Source organism: Vitis riparia, chromosome 10, assembly GCF_004353265.1.
Source record: "Vitis riparia cultivar Riparia Gloire de Montpellier isolate 1030 chromosome 10, EGFV_Vit.rip_1.0, whole genome shotgun sequence".
Classification (NCBI taxonomy): domain Eukaryota; kingdom Viridiplantae; phylum Streptophyta; class Magnoliopsida; order Vitales; family Vitaceae; genus Vitis; species Vitis riparia.
Genome location: NC_048440.1, coordinates 20,059,609 through 20,079,360, shown reverse-complemented (window position 1 = coordinate 20,079,360; position 19,752 = coordinate 20,059,609). Strand labels below are relative to the sequence as shown.

General features: G+C 36.9%; 5 protein-coding genes across 9 annotated transcripts; 2 read left to right on the top strand and 3 right to left on the bottom strand.

Moving 5' to 3' along the window:
* The first annotated feature begins 125 nt into the window (after nt 1–125).
* Nucleotides 126–5,213, top strand: LOC117923774 (putative receptor-like protein kinase At4g00960). Its single transcript, XM_034842218.1, has 7 exons — nt 126–1,167; nt 3,208–3,330; nt 3,450–3,571; nt 3,720–3,930; nt 4,041–4,278; nt 4,395–4,545; nt 4,667–5,213. The coding sequence occupies exons 1-7, from the start codon at nt 345–347 to the stop codon at nt 4,970–4,972; spliced, it is 1,974 nt and encodes a 657-aa protein (XP_034698109.1). The 5' UTR covers nt 126–344; the 3' UTR covers nt 4,973–5,213.
* Nucleotides 5,214–5,273: 60 nt separating this feature from the next.
* Nucleotides 5,274–6,511, bottom strand: LOC117923776 (cysteine-rich repeat secretory protein 38-like). Its single transcript, XM_034842220.1, has 2 exons — nt 5,749–6,511; nt 5,274–5,568 (listed from the first exon to the last, which is right to left on the bottom strand). The coding sequence occupies exons 1-2, from the start codon at nt 6,506–6,508 to the stop codon at nt 5,489–5,491; spliced, it is 840 nt and encodes a 279-aa protein (XP_034698111.1). The 5' UTR covers nt 6,509–6,511; the 3' UTR covers nt 5,274–5,488.
* Nucleotides 6,512–12,081: 5,570 nt separating this feature from the next.
* On the top strand, nt 12,082–13,885 carry LOC117923652 (sulfite exporter TauE/SafE family protein 5-like). 2 transcript variants are annotated; one of them, XM_034842052.1, is made up of 4 exons: nt 12,082–12,914; nt 13,006–13,125; nt 13,230–13,373; nt 13,476–13,885. In XM_034842052.1, exons 1-4 carry the CDS (start codon nt 12,114–12,116, stop codon nt 13,782–13,784), a joined length of 1,374 nt encoding a protein of 457 aa, XP_034697943.1. In that variant the 5' UTR covers nt 12,082–12,113; the 3' UTR covers nt 13,785–13,885. The 2 variants fall into 2 exon arrangements, with proteins under 2 accessions (XP_034697943.1, XP_034697942.1); XM_034842051.1 differs by having other exon boundaries at nt 13,227–13,373.
* Nucleotides 13,886–13,960: 75 nt separating this feature from the next.
* Nucleotides 13,961–18,013, bottom strand: LOC117923653 (transcription factor ILR3-like). Of its 4 annotated transcripts, none has more exons than XM_034842054.1 (5): nt 17,815–18,013; nt 15,312–15,404; nt 14,977–15,054; nt 14,716–14,878; nt 13,961–14,531 (listed from the first exon to the last, which is right to left on the bottom strand). In XM_034842054.1, exons 1-5 carry the CDS (start codon nt 17,940–17,942, stop codon nt 14,265–14,267), a joined length of 729 nt encoding a protein of 242 aa, XP_034697945.1. In that variant the 5' UTR covers nt 17,943–18,013; the 3' UTR covers nt 13,961–14,264. The 4 variants fall into 4 exon arrangements, with proteins under 4 accessions (XP_034697945.1, XP_034697946.1, XP_034697948.1 ...); XM_034842055.1 differs by having other exon boundaries at nt 15,312–15,374; nt 17,815–18,011; XM_034842057.1 differs by lacking the exon at nt 17,815–18,013 and adding an exon at nt 16,567–17,092 and having other exon boundaries at nt 15,312–15,374.
* A 557-nt stretch (nt 18,014–18,570) lies between these two features.
* On the bottom strand, nt 18,571–19,670 carry LOC117923654 (thioredoxin-like protein CXXS1). The gene is made up of 3 exons (XM_034842058.1): nt 19,528–19,670; nt 19,135–19,257; nt 18,571–18,917 (listed from the first exon to the last, which is right to left on the bottom strand). The coding sequence occupies exons 1-3, from the start codon at nt 19,630–19,632 to the stop codon at nt 18,765–18,767; spliced, it is 381 nt and encodes a 126-aa protein (XP_034697949.1). The 5' UTR covers nt 19,633–19,670; the 3' UTR covers nt 18,571–18,764.
* Nucleotides 19,671–19,752: the final 82 nt, after the last annotated feature.

Genomic DNA, 19,752 nt, shown 5'->3' with positions numbered 1-19,752 from the left:
AGATGCAGCACACCTTCTGAATCATTAGAACACCCATGACATGCTCTGTTTGATTCTCTATCCAACTACAGACTAAAGCCTTGTGCTGTTGATGATATAAATCAACCAACAGAGACGTATACCACCATGCTTTCTCACTAGAAAGTCAAAAGGAGAATTTATTAGGTTTGGATCCCAACTACAAAAGTACGAAGAACTCATCAGCACAGAGAGCACCGATATTCAAGTCGAGAAGTGCATTTATAAGGCTTAGCTTCCAAACTACCAATAGAAATTTTCAAGAAAATTTCATTGTCTGAAGGTTTCAGTTATCTGGCCTCTCTTTCTTCCTCACTCTCCCAAATATGAATTCCTCTGTTCTGAAATCCTCTACTCTTCTTCTGTTCTTCTATTCTTTCCTCTGTTTCTGCAGCCCCACAAAGGCTGATTACATCTACAGCGTCTGTTCTAATCATTCTGAAATCGCCAGTAACAGTTACAAGACTAACCTCAATAGTCTATTTTCTTCACTGACCACCAAAGGCCCTCTCACCGGCTTCTACAACACAACGTCCGGCAAAACCCCAGATGAAGTTTTTGGTCTAGTTCTCTGCAGAGGTGATGATACAAGCAATGATTGCCAGATTTGCATCAAAGAAGCAAGTCAAGAGCTATTACAACGTTGCAACAGTAGTAAAGAAGGTACAATATGGTATGATGAATGCCTCCTAAGATACTCCAGCCAGAATTTTTTCTCTTCTGTAACATTGAAGAAGGAATTGTCTTTGCTGAACACCATTAGTGCGTCAGATCCAATTCGGTTCAATACCATACTGGGACAGTTGATGGATAACATTTCATCAGAGGCCGCATTTTCCTCTAGCCAGATGTTTGCTACCGGAGAGGCCGTTGTTTCAAGCCTTCAGAAGATATATGGGCTGGTGCAGTGCACTAGAGACTTGTCCAAGGAGGATTGTAATGATTGTCTTGAGAGCTCAATAGAGAAACTATCATCTTGCTGCAGTGGAAAGCAAGGAGGCCAAGTGATTTCCAAGAGTTGTATTCTGAGATATGAGGTATATCCCTTCTTCAGGGGTGCTTCAACCGCTGCTACATCCCCTCCACCTGCAAATGCCATGGTTGATGGGAAGAATTCTACCACTACAGCCCCAACAGCCACAACTAAAGGTCAGTGTGGTGATGGGTAATCACAATTTACAAGTTCATTTCAGTTCATCTTGATTTTTTTGTTTATTTTCCATTATTTTTTGGTCTTTTTACCCTAGAAAAAAAAAATCTGAAGCTTTGACACAAGAAGCAAATCCTTCCCTCCCTCTGCTTAACCTCTTGATTGTGATTGTTTTTCTAAGTGATGTAGAATTTGTAACCATTTCTGATGACCCATATATCATTACCCTTAAATTGTTGATAATTCTTCATCTACTTCACCAGCGTTAGGTTGAGACTTTATTGTTGACCAGTCTTATCAGTTTGGAAAGGAGATCGGAGGTCATTAGTAAAGGTTGCGAGTAAGGATATACTTTGGTTAGCTGTAATGGACTGACCATGATCTAGCTGTCAAGTGGTAGCCCCTAACATTTGAGGGATTCTGCTACGTGTTGGGCTCTAAGTCTCTCCGTACATGACTCATTTAAGAGGGGCATCCGTTGATGATAAGACTAGGGATTGGCCAAACTTATTTGTTTAGAAAGTGTAGTAGAACATGACAGTTCAATGCCAAAATAGTCCTTTCAAAAAAAAAATAATAATCAAATAGATCTCGTCCTAAACTATTTACCAATCTAATTTTTATTATGATATATTTATTTGCATGACTTTTTTTTATTTTAAGCATATAAAACTATAATTACCCATTATGATTTTAAAATTAAAAATTAAATTAAATTAAATTTGGTGTTACAGGAACACACTACTTTGATAAATATTTTGAACACAAGTTTACATTAACAATTATTTTTACAAAAAAATTACTTTGATCGAAAACTCAATATGACAACACTTTTGTTGTCATCCTAAAAAATCAAAATTCTCATGTTTGCAAAACACAACTTTGCTCCAACTTTTTCACGAGTTTAGATTTGGATTGGTTTAGGCCTACTTTGTTGTTGACTTATAAATATATAATTTTTGGATTAGTATATATAAAATAAATTTATTTTGAATTGACATATTTAATAATTTAATTATAATTTTAAATTATTTAATTTATTTTTAAATAAATATTTTAATTGAGTCATAAATATATTTAATGAAAATATTAATCATATATAACTTATAGAAGATTTAACTCGATATGATTATTAAATGAGTCACATGACATATTACCTATATAATAATCAAGTAGTATTTGGATTTATATTTTTCATACAATTATTTTTGTGTCAAGTTTGGGTTGATATATTAACACAACACAATTAAAGCCCACCGATAGGAACTACCACCTCTAATTACAAATTTCCACTAGCATATTGTAGGCTTCATTCATGGTGGGGCTCTTCATTCAAATATCAGCATAAGACTGAAAACCCCCACACATCTTAAGCTATTTTGTTGCTCTCCTGGTCTTATCAATAAAGTTCCTGTATAAGGTGGTTGCACCTGGCAGGTTTTGTTCACCTTTATAAACTGAGCTGCATACACATCAGGCCACAAATTGAGGCCCCAAGCCTGGCCAAATTTAGAATAGTCTTCTTGAAGACCCCAACCCGGAATTGCATATAGGAGAAGATGGCTGCATGGAGCAGTAGTTGTAGAGGATTATGCCTTCAACTGCAATTCTATCCACACATTGTGGCCTCTAGATGTTAGATTACTTGATCACAGAAAGACTTCATACTTGTGTTTATACCAACTCTAACTATGGTTTCTTTAAGAAATTAATATGGCCACAGTCTTCTGTCACATGACAAAATCTGATTTCTAATAAGAATGTGATGAAAACTACAATGACAGACTGACACACATGAGAACATCGAAGTTATAATAATCAAGCACCAAAAATTAACAAATATACTTCTGCAACTAAGTTTTGAAGCTAATGATAAAGAAAGGCCCTGCTAATTTTCCATTGAACTTTCCCTTGATCTCCTGCCAACCTTACATTTCCTTCTTGCCTCCAAAAATTGGAGACATGTTCTGCTAGATATGCATAGAACCACAGAGCATTTTCTCCTTCACCTAATGTTTTTTCTCTTTTCATTCATGCAGGGAACAGAAAGAAAACTTTGACAATTGCCCTGGCTATTGTCATCCCCATAATTGTTTTGCTGGTGATCTTTATAGCTCTATGGTACTGTCTCTTGAAGAGAAAGACAAAGAAAGCAAGTGGAGGTAAGCATACAAAACATATCCATTCTCATATGCTGCTTCTGCATTGTTCAGTAGTGGATGAGTTACAGAGTCTGTTAACTACAGACATGTCACTGACATTATTGCATTTTTTTGTGCAGTTGACACAGAGATAATGAGCATTGAATCCCTGCTATTTGATCTGAACACAATTAAAGCAGCAACAGATGACTTTGCAGATTCAAATAAACTTGGGGAAGGTGGATTTGGTCCTGTTTACAAGGTAATTGTGTGCCTTAAGCTTTCTAAATTGACTTCTTGGACTATTCTTAAATTAAAACCATTGCATTTTATGGAGACATGCCCCTCCAGTGTGAGGTATCCAGGTGCTGATAGAGTGATTCTGATAGTTCATATTTCTATTTTTTTAGGGTAAGTTGAGAGATGGACAAGAAATAGCCGTAAAAAGACTCTCAAGAACTTCTGGACAAGGTGTTGAAGAATTCAAGAATGAGATCATATTAGTGGCAAAACTTCAACACAGGAATCTTGTTAGACTCTTGGGGTGTTGCTTTGAAGGACAGGAAAGGTTGCTCGTATATGAATTTGTCCCCAACACAAGCCTTGATAAATTCTTATTTGGTGGGCAAAATCTTCCTCTTCTACAAGTGATTTTCTTCAATGTAAAACTTAATTTTGGTTTTGATTACTGGTTTCAGTTTTGATATAAAATCACCATAATTTTGGTGCAGATCCAACCAGACGTACACAGCTAGACTGGGATACTCGTTACAAGATTATTTCAGGGGTGGCTCGTGGGATTCTCTATCTTCATGAAGATTCTAGGCTCCGCGTAATCCACAGGGACATTAAAGCTAGCAATGTGTTGTTGGATAACAAGATGAATCCTAAAATTTCAGATTTTGGTGTGGCAAGAATGTTCGATGTAGATCAAACTCGAGCCAATACCAATAGAATTGTAGGGACATAGTAAGGCCAAACCTTTTACTACATCTTTCAATGAATCATCAACTAAATTTAGTGTCAAATTTTTATATATGAAATTTTGTTCTGAGTTTCATTGTTGTCTGATTTAACTGTTTCAGTGGATACATGTCTCCTGAGTATGCTATGCAAGGACTGTTCTCTGTAAAATCTGATGTCTTCAGCTTCGGAGTCCTGTTACTAGAAATTGTGAGGGGCCAGAAGAACAGCTCTTTTTATTTAACTGATTCCTCTCATGATCTTCTAAGCTATGTAAGTATGCACCTAAATAAGCTTATGTATACTCAATTATTTGTTTCTTCTAGTAGTCATACCGCAAAGCGAAGCTCATTGTTGGTTGTTCTGCTTTCTGTTTGGATATCGGGTACTGAAGGCTTGGAAACTGTGGACTGAAAATAGGCCATTAGAATTGGTGGATTCGGCTTTGGGGAATATGTTTCCAAGCAATGAAGTTCTGAAATGCATTCACGTAGGCCTACTATGCGTTCAAGAAGATGCAGCTGACAGACCCACAATGTCATCCGTGGCTTTCATGCTCAACAGCTATTCTTCCACGCTTGACCATCCTGCTCCACCACCATTAGTAGGGGAAAACCGTTCCAAGGAACTGCACTGGTCAGCTACCAGGTCACAGTACTCAGCGAATGAGCTTGATGCTTCAGAAATAGAACCCAGATAGAAAAATGCTTCATATGACTCCAAACCAAATATTGTAAACGCTTAATATTTTGGTGTATGCAACCTTTGGGAGCATGCTAATACCTCTCACTATCACTCCTACAAGAGACTCAATTTCTGTCCTACTTTTATTTGTTTGTTTCCATTTATTTTTTTCTCCCTCCTCTTTTCAAATATTAGAAAGAAATCATGGAGTATTTATTGTTAAATCATTTCATTGTAGAAAAATGCCTTGTAGCAAAGCTGCTTTGTCTTGGTGGTTAAGATGTTAAACTTGAAATAGAACTTTTGAAACGACAAGGTAATCACAGGCCAAAGTAAAGAGTATACACAATTTCAGAACTAACAATTATCTGATTTCACAGTTTTGGGTCAGCAGCACCTGATTTCAGATCTACAACCATATGGTCAAAAGCACCAAGAAGCAGAAACCGAATCAAGTTGGTGAAGAAATGATGAATATCATATTCACGATCATCAACCGCAGGGATGAATAACAGAATAGTACTCTGGGTTACTACAGAATCATTAGAAAGGCTAAGATTGTAAATGTGAGTATGCCAGTCATGACTCCACCATGTAACGATCTTCTATTTCCTGTATTGCACAGTAATATCAGACAATGCCATCAATCTTAAATAATCAAATTTGTGCTAGTTTAGAGGATGGTTTGGGGTTAGGCTTCAGGGCAAGAGTGGGGTTGGGCAGCCTTATGAGGATTGAGGTGGTCAAATACAAATAGCATCAAAAAGATCTACGGTGATCAAATTAACTCACCTTCACTTGCAGTTGTCGTGGAGATGTTGGTATAGAACTGGTAGTCATGGTACCACATGCTGCAACTCTTCCCATAAATCTCCCATCCTCTTTTATTTGAAAGTGTCGATCCTAGACCACCCAACTGAGCATCCAAGCACTTGCTGCAGTCAGTCCTGCTAATATCTCTGGTGCATTGAGCCATGCCATACCTGTTCCCACTTTCTCCAACATCCAACACCGCCATCTGGAACATCAGCCGCTGCTTTGGAGCTCCAGATATTAGCCCACCCATGAATGCAAGTCCTTTTGAAACCACAACTGGATCATCAAAATCAGCCCCATAGTCAATGGCTGCAAAACTTGGTTCCACAACACCAAAGAAATTCTCATCCGAATATCGCAGGAAACACCATGTGAACCAAACCCCAACTTGCTTGCTCTTTGAGCATTGATGCAAGGCTACCGCAACAGACTCCTTGGTGCAGTTAGCACAATCTCTGGCTGAAACATCACCTCTACATTGCACCAGGCCATAAATCTTGTGGGAACTTTTACCCATTGTGGCTCTGTAGAAGCCATTGTTGAGAGGCACATTTGATGAAAGTGAATCCAGAAGATTGTTTAGATTGGTCTGGAATGAGTTCTCAAGTGTTGAATTATCTGCTTCTGAGCACTCAGTCCCAGCACTCATATTGGTATCAGCATGGCAATGGCCAAATAACAACATCACAATTGATACCAGAACCAAACTCATCACTGTCAAATGGCATGCCTCCATCAAGCTGCAGGGCCTCCAATATCTTTGATTCTTTGAAGGATTAGTAAGGGAAGAGAGAGAAAGAGAGAATGTATGTGCCATGTTCTTACCAAGTCAAAATTATAAAACTAATGCATTATTCTATTGAAATGTTAGGTCAACTCTTCTTGCTTTGACGTCAAAAACTGAGTAGCTTGTGGCTCATGACAGAGTATAGTTGACATTGCCATGAATTGTATATCCATATTTTTTTTTTATTTTTTTTTTCATCATTTCACAAGTCAAATAGGAATAAAATTGTGAAAGGAGGTCGGATTTAGAGAAGGGACAAAATAATATAGGGCGAAGATGTTTAGCTTAGCAACTTCTTATAAAACTTGGTTTTGACTTTGGGCAACCATAAATTTAATGTCTCACCTTAATATAAAAATGTATAGATTGTGCATACTTTTAAGGGATGTTAGCATTTTCATATTTTGACTTTGGGCTATCATAGATTCAATGTCTTAACATTTGGTGGGCACCCTGGACCCAAAAATTTTGAGCCAAACCTCGGTCTGGTTCATGTATGAGATCGGCCCAATCCTAACCTGACCATGTTTACTAATTTTTGTAAGTAATTTCTCAATTAGGAGTGCAACATGGGCTTACAAGTACTATTTTTAAAAAAAAATTGAGAGAGGTAAGGCAACTCGAGTTGCAAATCAGATTGGAATGAACTTCAAACAAATATGATTTATTCTTGAATCGACTGTCAACTTGACCCAAGTCGCCCAAATTACACCCCCTTGTACACACAAGCATACTCTTTGAACGGGTTCAAAGCATGATGAATTATCATTTAGCTACAAGTTTTTAAATTATATTTAAAAAAAAAAATCTATAATTAAATTTCTTGTTCAAAATTCAGTGGCCCAAAAGGCCTGGCTTGGAATGCAATTCCCAGCCCAACCAAGACGAGAAGCGTGCCTGGACCAAGCTACCCAAGCCCGCCTGATCCGGTCATGCCTAATCCAACCTCACCTAACTACAGAGAACTTAATGCACTATTCGCTGTGGTTGTGTACGTTGTTTTCTTGCATTTCACACAATGGCAGACAACAGCCGGAGGAACTTATCTAGTTGTTTTTAATATAATAAAGTACAACGAGCCAAGATAAGGGTCATTTAACTTTCACATTAACAATATAGAGGATAAGCGGAGACTTTCTCAAATCCAATTATTCTGTGTCTTGGGCCAGCCAATGAGCGCTGGATCAAACGTCGCCATTGATGGACCTTGTGAACAACCATACCATTATTTCTCCCTCGGAGAGAAGGCAGCAGTCCATGTTTGTCCTCCACTAATTAGCTAAGTCTACATCGGTGATCAGTGGGACTCCTTTAACCCTGCTGTTCAATCATATGCCACACCACCACATGAAATCAAAGTCTAGTATACATTGACGTTTCCTCCATGAAAGCAACTCCACCAAAACAATGGAGGATTCCATGGATAAAGGCAAAGAGACAAGCTCATTTATGGGGATCCCTCCAAATTAAGGAAATCATGGATGGATTCCAAGTTGAAGAGTGACTGACAAATTAATTAATTAATTAATTCCTTTTTTCTTCATCCCATGCATGTCTGATAGTAATAATAATATCAAGAATGATCATGGGAAAATAATTCTAGTAATTGATAGAATCAAAACTTGCAAATAGGCAGGAAAATAATTGAAGTAATGAATGGAATCAAATCTTTACAAAGAAGCCATAGTTGCAGACATGCAAGACCCAGAATTAGTGCAGTAGATAGACAAAACTTGTACTTCAAATAAGCCACGTTTTGAATTTCCAAACTCAAAAACTAACATATGGCAGATAAGTACGATGGCTTTTCCAATTTCAGTCACAGTTACTAGTTATTACAAGAACATTGTTTCCACTTTCTGTCTAGTTAGTGGAGAAACTTCTTGTTCTCAAAAGGGCTTTTGCATTGCATTGGCTGCGACCTTGAAAACTTCACGTACATTCTCAAAAGGCACTCTGAAGGTTGGATGAAGCTTCCTCCTTTTAAGTTGCGACTCCATTATTGTTTTCCTGGTTGGATAAAATCAAGTGGTTTTCCTAAGATTGAAGATTATTTTAGCTAGTCCTCCTTTCATGATTGAAGGGGAGAAAGGAAAACCCAGATAAGATACTGGGTGAACGAAAGCACACAATCCAATAAATTTTGTGACCAAAGTAAATGTGATGATTTTATGGAAGACTAGCTTATATGCTTTTCTATTTGCTTCTGTAGTTCTGCAGCCAAGGGCACAAACTTTGAGTAAGGGGACCCTTGAAATAAGAGCTATGCTTTGTCAATAAATTGTCTGAATGATTGAAGAACTTCTAGTCTATGAAAAGATCCAAATGTCTCATTTTGTTCCTCACACCCTTGAATCACCCTCAAATGGAACCATGTGATGGTTTTCTTTATATTAAAAATTAAACTTTTACTCTGGATGCAGATTAACGGGGTCTCTATATGGACGTCCATTAGCACTGAAAGGACTTGTGGGGTCACAAAATGACTCATTTCCCACCAGGGTTAACACAAGAAATTATCTTCTTTATTGAAGATTTTCTTTGTAGGGTAGGTTTTTGTTGGTTAAAAAGCTTACATGGTCAGTGTCAAAACCTACCATAATCTAACCCTTGAAAATTAAGAAATAAAAATAAGAACCAATTAGTCCCTTTACAGTATGTTTTTCCCCCACGATCGTGATCACATAAGCAGTAATGAGAAATGGAGCTATGCAAAGACTTGAAATGAATCTTGCCAACCTCCAACAGGATTTTGTAGGACAAGGGCTAAGCAGGCTGCCTAAAGAAATGGGAAAAGACAAAGAAGACAAATTAAATGTAGCCAATTGTACATGAACATGTCACACCCACAAATGGGTTTAAACTTTTCGAAGTACACTGAACTCTTTCCATAAAAAATGTTTGTTTCTCAATATAATATGAGCCTCTTGTTTGGAGAGGAAAGTTCCTGGAGCTTTCGATTTGGCTTGTTTTTATTGGTTCACATGGATGATGCAGTGAGGAAATTGTATAGAAACTGCTTGCTCGGCAAGGGTTCACACTGCCCCCCACCCTTCTAGCTCCCTTTTTCTTTTGTGGCCAGGAGAAAAACCTCTTTCTAGAGGATGGCCTTCTCCCTGTGCTTTGAATACTTAAGGATGGTTCAAAAAGTTGGTTCATCTTTGAACTCCATGTTTAATCTAAATTTTAGAAGATTGGTATTAAGTTGTTAATTTTTCCAAAATTTTAAGCTTTTAGAGATTAAGTTAGCAGTTTCATGTGAATTCATAGTCTTGATTTTCAAAAGATCATGAACTTTAACTACACTATTTATTTAATTATTTTATTTTAATATATATAAACGGACAAAAATAATAACTCAAAAATCATAACGATGAACTTGATATATATTGATAGTTGATTATATTGTGGTTTAAACCCTCAAATTAAACTGATAGCTTAATATATTATGAATTTTCACTTTAACAATAATCTTCATCTAAATTTAATTTAGTCTAAGGATGACATCGAAGTTTTTTTATTAACTTTGTTAGGGATATACTTGTTTTACTATTCCGATCTCAATCTAATTTAAATCTTAAAACTTAATGTAACCGATCGTCAAAACCTCCTTCATAACTCGATTAAAAATATATAATTCTATTTTCATCAAAAAAGAATTAACTTAATTTTAGTTTAAGAGCTTATTGCTAACTTGGTTAGAGGTGTACTATACCATCTTATTAGTTGAAAATAGGTTTATTACTCATTTTTACATACCAATAGTCCTATATGAAAAAGTCTTCTCTATCATAAATAATATTGTTGATGTAAGTTACATCACTTAACTCACTCTTGACACGTGTACGGACGTATCAAAATATTCTTTACTTAATTCCCTAACTAGTCTTGTCTCCAATCAATTGATTTTTAGACTTAGTACTATGTTAACTTAGGTCCATTACTTCTATACCTACATTAGGATCTTTCATAAGTCTTACTTGTCATGGACTTAAAATTTGATTTTTTTTTTTCATTTATTTCGATCTAATCAATATTCAAACATTTGTATATATTCCATGTTACATGATGTATACCAAAATTAAATTAAAAACTAATAAATCATGAATTCAAGACAAACAAAGTGCAATATTGTCCCCCCTAATAAAGGAATAAGTAGGAATGATAGAGAAATAGCCCTAATTACAATTTAAGGAGAAGAATTGGATGTGTTTATTGACCTATGACAAAAGACAAAGACTCTTTATTGAAGGAGATTGTTTTACTCTTGGACAAATTTTTTCGATTAAAGTTATATTTTATTTGCCCTCTCGTTAAAATAAACATTAAGAATTTAACCAAAATAAAATTCTTGTGTATAAATTAATTATGGGTAATCATGCATAAATCCCTTTTTACCGAAATCTTATTTTATCAAAATTCTTAGTTAAAATGCATGTTCAAGAAATTAACCAAAATAAGTTTCCACCTAATTAAAGGTCACATTCCCTTCTTCTTTAGTATATTTGGAAGTATATATTGGGATAATTTCTCCAATTTATGCCTTGCATATCTCTCTTATCAATATTATCATTCTAATATTAACATAGCTTTATTTGCATTATTTTGTGTAATTTGCTTCCTAATTAAAATGCATACTAGAAAATTAATCAAAATAATTAAGCATCTACCTAAAAGGTCACATTCCCTTCTTTAATATACTCGAGTATATCTAGACAATTTCTCTAATTTTATGTGTTGTATGTCCTCTTATCACTGTTATCATTCTCATATCAACCTAGTTATACTTGGATTATTCTATGATTATATTTGGTTCATAAAAGAAAGAATATTATTAAAGAAAATAATTTCCTCATATTTGATTATACTATGAAAATAAATAAATAAATAAATATAAATTAAAATTAGCAAATACTTATATATTTTTAAATTATTTAATTTTTATATTAAAGAGTTAAATGAGCTTGAAATAATATATAAAAATAATTTATTAATTTTAAATCTATTTTTTATTTTATTTTTTCATTTTCTTTTATGCTTTTCCTTTTGTATTTTTTTTCTCAAATATTTCGGAGACAAACATGTGCCCTGTGATTTGCTAAAATATGGCCAAACAAATGACCCAGGGAATGATTAAAGAGAAAATAAAGAAAAAAAATTTGCATTAGTTAGATATGATCATAATGAGCATGGATGAAGTCCCATAATAGCCAAATAATAACACCTCATTCCAATCCATGAGAACCAGACCCATTTCTCCACAAGCAATCCCTGGTTTATAAAATCAAATCCCAATGTCTACGTTTGAAGAATTCTGGAAACAATGGTTTTTTTTTTTTTTTTTTTTTCTGAAGTCACCGCTTCTGTCGATCATTACAGAGCTTTTTGGCCACATGCTATTCAAACCAGAAGGTACACAGGCTTTTTCCTCTTTCCAATATGTTCCTTTTCTTAATTTTGTTTTCTTCCTCAGAAATGCCATGCAACTCCTTTATCCTTATATAAAGCCACAATACACTGGCTTTTGATTTACAGCGCCACCAAGAATTGCCAAATGAAGGGCCATACCTTGATGAGAAGGGCAGTTCTTCTCCCCCTTTTCATTCTCTTCTCCTTAAGCCATGCAGAACAATCACAACCCATTTCTGATGTACCCAAAATGGAAGAGCTTACCAACACAAGCCATCAATGGAGCAATCTCCAGAAGGTGTTCCAAGAAATTCAACTGAAATTTTCGCCTCCTATTGTGAGAGCAGCAGTGTTGTGCTTCATAGCTGCATCTATATCCAGTGCTGGTGGGATTGGAGGTGGTGGGCTGTTCGTTCCCATATTGGCTATAGTGGGGGGTCTAGACCTCAAAACAGCATCAACATTCTCAGCATTCATGGTTGCAGGAGGGTCAACTGCTAATATCTTGTGCACCATGTTCATCAATTGCATTCATGGTGGTAAGAGTGTCATTGATTTTGATATAGCACTTTTATCAGAGCCATGCTTGTTACTGGGTGTGAGTATTGGAGTAGTCTGCAACATTGTCTTCCCAGAGTGGCTGATTACCATACTGTTTGTAGTTTTCCTTTCTTGGACCACCTCTAAAACATGTAGAAAAGGGGTGGTGTCTTGGAAATTGGAGTCAGAGGTGATAAGAAGAAATGGGCTTGGAGAATTGGAAAATGGGGTGAGGAGAGATGAGAGTAATGGTGAGAATGAAGTGATCAAAAGCCTTAAAGAGCCTCTTATGGGTGAGGTAGAGAACTTCAAAATCAGTATCCCATGGACGAAATTTGGGGCGCTTCTTGTAATTTGGTTGTCTTTCTTCCTTCTCTATATTCTTCGTGGTGACAGAGATGGGCAGGTATGACTACTTACTTTTTCATCTTCATTCATTTTTCAATTTTTTTTCAAACACACTGAGGACTCTGAGTTCCCTCTTTCAATATCTGCAGAGCATTATACCAATGGAGCCTTGTGGGGAGGGATATTGGATCCTCTCATCACTCCAATTTCCTCTTGCCATAACGTTTACTGCTTGGATCCTACACAGAAGAGAAACTTCCAACCAGCAGGTACTTGTCAAAACATAATCAAAATCATCCCCCTCCTCTTGTCATATATCCGAACTTTCATCTCTCTGCTGCACATCAATAAAATGGTGTTTTTTATGAAGGAGATACTAGGCCAAACTGGGGAAAAACCACCAAACCTTATTTTCCCAATAATGGCTCTACTAGCAGGGATTTTGGGTGGAGTTTTTGGGATTGGAGGTGGAATGCTTATAAGCCCACTTCTTCTTCACATTGGAATACCCCCGGAGGTAAAGTTTGCTCAACCTTTTTGGCTTTTCAGTAAGGACAATGCAGTCCATCCTCTCATGGCAGACTGTGATTGGTAACTACCATTTGGTACATGGGTGCAGGTAACAGCCGCCACATGTTCTGTGATGGTTTTCTTCTCATCAACCATGTCATCATTTCAGTACTTGTTGATAGGGATGGAGCACAAAGAGGTGGCCCTCATCTTTGCCATTATCTGCTTCTTTGCATCAATCCTTGGAGTGGTGGTGGTACAGAGAGCCATTGAGAAATATGGTAGGGCCTCCCTCATTGTATTCTCTGTCAGTACAGTGATGGCACTGAGTACTGTTCTGATAACCAGCTTTGGGGCTATTGATGTTTGGAGAGACTATGCCAGGGGAGAATATATGGGGTTCAAGCTTCCCTGTTAAATGCAATTTTGTAAATGAGGTTAGCAAATGTGTACAATTATCTAAGTAGGATTGTGAGTGCCAAGACATCTGGTCTTGGGCATTTAATTTCGAGTTTATAATGCGAATGTGTTGATGGAAATAATGAAATAATGGAATAATGGAAATAACAAGCTAGATTTTTCTAGATTTGGTAATTCAAACAAACAGCCATTCTCAAGGATGTCTTCTGATCTTTTTGTATTCCGATGAACGTAAACATTGTTCTAAAACAGTTACAAAAATCAACAGTTCGACTAGACAAAATTGGGAACATAAATTGCCAGATTTGGCTAATGAAAAATTACAGGTAATAGCAACAATATCCGAACCAAATTTCCCAACAATATCAGTCAGTCACCTAATTGAGTCTTGGGGTCTTCAAGAGCCAGAAGAAAACCCAGATCATGGAACCATGCCACACGCACAGGGAAGGAAGATCCACAGTTAACGCCTTCAAATTTAAGCAACTGGGGGCCGGAGAACATGATCCTGTGAAGTATCAACGGCAGCAGGTGGCATGAACTGCCACATGGAAACTCCAGGGTAGCCAATGAAAGGCATCAGCTTGCTGCCAACAACTTGGCCTGGAGCGGCAAATGGAGCTGGGATTGCAGAAGGGTGTGGCAGGAAGCCTGCTTGGGAACTCAGAGCTTTTATTTGCTGCACAATGTTCTCTTTCTCTGTCTTCAGCCTCTGCTTCTCATCACGAAGCTCATTCTTCTCAGCCTGCACAAACAAAGTTCTTCAATGTAACTAAAGAGGAATTGGACACTCCGAAATGCATTTTCTTGAAACTATCTGCAGAACCCAGGCATGATAACCAATTTCTAAAATGAATTGAATTCTGAAATAGCTTCTAAAAGTGAAAAGAACGGAAAAAAAAACATCAGATAAAAAATTGCAGGCAGACCTTCAATTCATTGATCTTCTCTTGCAGATCCTCACATGATTTCTTCAGCTTCTGTCTTTCACTACGCAGCTGAGTCATCATTCTAAGAGCATCACTTAATATAACAGCCTTGTCCATTTTAGGGGGTCTTCCAGGCTCCAGGATAGAACCCAATTCTAGGAACCTTTAGATGAAGCCAAAATTCAACATGAGAAAGACTGAGAGATGAATCCAAAGATAAAATGAGAGAGAGAGAGAGAGAGAGAGTATAGTAGAACATGCCTGTCATTCAGCCTATCCCTCCGTACTTTCTCCCGACATGCTTTGGAGCCAGATGCGCTGCACAGTCCAGACCTCATCCTGTAGCAGAATCAGACATGAATTGATGGAACAACAAATAAAGATGTGAGAAGCAAAGAACTAATAAATTGTTTGCCACCGATCTAATTTGATAGCACAGATATAATTGTGCAATATAAATTTGAAGCTACTAAATTGGAAGTCAGAAGAAAACTACACCAAGAAAACAAATGTAGAAAATATGCTGTATTGTAACGGGATAAAGCATTGGTCTAGTGTAACTATCCCTACCACAAACAAAATGAATAGTTACATGCCTTTTCCGGGAGTGATTTTCCTTCACATCATCCAAATTCACAGGCGAGTCATCAAATTCCACACTGAGAAAAATGATAAGAAAACACATGAGTCTGTTTTGCAAAACAAGAGTTTATTTTGCTCAGTTGCAACAAAATTGATGAAACCATTAAAGCATTAAAAAATAAGAAATAAAGAGGGGTAAAAACAGTAACAAGAGAAGAACAGCACAATCATGTAGAGATAATCTTTGAAGTTGGCAAATTCCCTCTAAGGGATGTTTAGTTCTCATACTACCTCAGTAAAAAGGTCTAGAGGGAAAAAAAAATTCTGCAGAAACATAATCACATACAAATGCTCCGGTTGCAAATATCAGAACTTGCAATTGTTTTCTTTTATCTGAACTGCATTTGTTCGCACAAACAAACCCAAAAAGTAAATAAATAAAATAAAATGAAATAACTTTACAACTAACATTCATTGACCAGAGCATTAATACAGGAGAAAGAACCATTTGAATATGCAAGCATTCAGATTTCCTGGTTATCCTGAAGGCTAAAGAAAGATAAAGCTGAGCCATATTGAATCCTTTATTAATCATAATGTTTCAAGTTTCATTCTTTTATAATCATCTATCTAATCTATAGTCAGCAGATATAAACCAATAATTGGTAAATAACACAGATAAAACTGTCATCACATTGGTAGATATCACCGTTTTATGTACTTCAAGGAGGTTCAGAAATTGAGAATATTACCAATCTCTACTATGTTTTCTAAAATATTCCTAAAGGCCCTGGTCTTGAATCTTGCCTTAAATCAACTGTTAAATGATAATTTACTTTCTTATAACTAACTTTACTATTTAGGTTGATAATCAAAATGAGGGTAAAAAATTGTTTTACTTAACTTGCATTGACCAGAAAACTCAGATCAGGAAGAGAAGTGATGCATCATAGCCATATAGAGAGAAAGAATGTCATTGATATTTCAGAAACCACAAAGGAAGTCAATGAAAAATTCAAAAACGTGAAGGAAGTATATGACACATTCCCTTTTTGTCATGAGAAAACATATTAGGCATATGAATATTAAAAACGTTATTTTTTAAGGTGGGATCCAGAAAAGCATGCCAGATTTACTACCAACAGTAACTAACAACATTTTGCATCGTGCAGAAAACTTTCATCCACTTTGGGGGCTGCAGATGGTGTTAAATGATATTAGAGGAACTATAAGAGTTCCTTGTTTTTTAAATGGTTGTAAGCTGCTTACTCTGAAGGCAAACAAAGTATTTCAAGCATGAATCCTTGCAGCAAATACCAGCATCCTGTCTTTTTCAAGCTATATAACCAGTCAGGGACGTCTGATGTCAAAATCCATGTAAAACAAGGTTCCTTGAGGTAACTCTGAACCGAACCAAAAGGATAAATGCCGAACCCAAGTGAAATAAAAGTGCAAGGAGTAGAGCCAAACCGAGCCTATGCCCAGCAACACTTAAATAAGAGTGATCCAAACTAGTGAAACTTCAGAACAATTTAGCTTATATACACTGGAACAGCCAGAGTCACTGATAAGCAGTGGATTGGATGTGTATCATTTGTATTTTCATAGAGTTCCAAAAAGAAAACTCTCTCTGGAGAATGTACAAGAACTAATAACCGAACTAGTTTTCATGGAGGCTTCAACAATCTGAAATTGTTCTTATAAAGGGCAACTGAAAATAGTTATTTCAGCAACACAAGCATTTACGCAAGACTTACAAGATCCAAATCAAAGCAATTCCATAACGCTTGGCGGAAATAAGCAATTTGACAATCCTAAAACCTCAGATCATCACTTATCCTTGCTCTTCAAACACCTAAAAATTATTGATTAGAAAAAATGACAGCACTCTCAAATTGGAAAAAGTCTTGGGCTCTCTACTTTCCACAAAAACCCGGGCGTATAATCTGAAAAGGCAAAAGCATAACTCATTCCATTGTCCCTGGTAAAGAGTGGTTATTTTATCTGAAAATAAAGCAGTCACCGTATTTCACACATTTTTTCAACTCTAATTATGAATTTTCAGGAAATTGCTTCCTTCATTCTACTTCAAACAATCCCCAACCCAAAGTATACCTCACAACTGACTACAGTTGGTACCATTTTCAACTTCTCACGCCAAATCCAGCCAAGATGCCGACAAAAGTAATACCCAACCGACACAAATTAGCTAAATGTCACAACTGGGCTCAACAATTGGCAGAATGAAAGTATAAAATTATTTATCATGTCTCCATTAGCTGTGCTCCACAATTAGTCATTTTATGAAGAACAAACTCGAAGATGACCACATTATACTCTCCACAGTCATGCACAATTTTGAAGCATTGCACTTGATCAAGGCACGCAGATTTACAGTCATTTCAACAAATAAAATATTGCAATAAATCAAATAATTCAAAGCACAACAAAAAGGAGGAAGACAAACATCATAAATCAAATCCTCAATTACATCACTAAAGACAAAGAAGAACGAACCCGAGAGCGGCGGAAGCAGTGAAATCATGAGAAGGCCAATTAAAGGTTGCTTGGAGGGAGGGGACAGGAACGTCGTCGATCAAGCCGTAGTCGAAGATCCAATTTGGATCTTCTTCTGGAGATACCATACCGGAGTTTTCTCCGGCGAAATTGAAGTCGGTGGTGAGAAGAGAAATGAATTTGGGTTTTTTTTTTTTTTTTTTTTCTGGTTTTAAGGATCGGTGGCACCATTCACCATCACACACCACCGTTCAAATTCATTCATTTTCGTGGACCGGGGCTCAGCCATCCATTTCCAGGCACAGTCAATACGACGTCGTTTTGCTTTCCCACTTTTCACAAAAGTGGCAACATATTAGTCAATTTCGCAGACCCGGGCTCAGCCATCCACTTGCAATCACAGTCAATACGACGTCGTTTTTGTTTTCATGCCATTTCATATTTTCCTTTATCTCAAATAAAAAAATTAAATAAATACACTTTACTTTTTCTTTTTTTTTAAATTTTCTTTTTCCCATTCAATTAGAATCATGGTTATAGTTCAATTAACGCTCATCAAGGAATGGATTTCTTGAGTTTTTCTGTTTGGAAGCAACATTGGGCACACCAGCTGTACCTAATATCCACCTGCCCAAAGTAATGGTCCTGAATAAGGGCACATAACCCAACAAACACAAGAGGTCTGATTTCATTTTCTGGCCCTGGGGTAGAGGCTAGAGCAAGGCCATTCAAATGGAGTCAGTGGTGACCAGAGGGATGAGAAATGCCACTCTTTACACACGATTAAGGTGAATTCAGAAACCCTGATGTACAAAGGAGAAGATAAGAAAGTGATGATTAGGAATTTAGAATTTCAATCATTCACTCATAGTCATCCATATCCTCGTCTGGAATAGCACAACCGCATATTTACACTATTATATATCTATATATGCGTATGCATAAACCCACTAGGCTACATACACGCGAAAGGACTGCACCAAAGCATCTATCCTTTTCCTTATCTCATCTGGATTGGCACCCACCAGCCTGTCCACCTGAGCTCCTTCCTTCATCAGCAGAAATGTGGGCATAGCCTTCACTTCCATTTTGACCGCAACCGCCTAAACCAAACCAAAGAGAACAAAAAAAAATTATGTTCACATCACCATAAACAAACTGGCATCAAATTTGTTGTTAATTCACAAGGGCATAAGCATAAACCCATCTCCACACCCTCTTCCCCCCTTTGGTTGCCGTACAAGCAAGGAACTTTCTAAGAAGATCAAGCCCACAACAAAGGTTTCCAATTATATTTCCATAAAACAGAGGGGGGCTCACCTTAACTTCATCCACATCAACAGTGAGGAACAGAGCATCTGGGTAATTTGAAGCCAGTTCTTCAAAAAACTGGTTCATGGCCACAGAGGGGATGCACCATGCAGCAGTGAAGTGCACAACAACCTGCAATTCGACAACCCCACAACCCAATTTAAAAACACTTTCGAATCATCATCAAGATTGAATGAATATGAAGTTGGGATCGATTGATCTATCTGGCATGTCAGGGTTACATGGGATGATTCCATCAAACAAAAGTCATTTATGGGTGAGAAGTGAGACGGTTCCGCTGAAATCAGTTGATAAAAATCAAAACAGCAGAGAAGATACAATATGGAATTGAGAAAATGAAAATTGTGAAGTTGATGATGATGATGGGGAAAGAATACTGACAGGGCAGCCTTGGGTGGTGGCTTGGCTGATATAGAAATCCCATGACTCCTCAGACTCCACCTTAACAACTCTAGACTTGTTTTCCTCCGGCTCCTGATTTTCCATCTTTTTCCTCTTCCTCTTCCTCTTCCTCTTCCTCTTCGTTTGATAGTTAAAGATATTAAACCAGGGTGGAATCTAGAATATCTATCTTGCGTCATGACAACTAGTGGACCCAGCCACGGA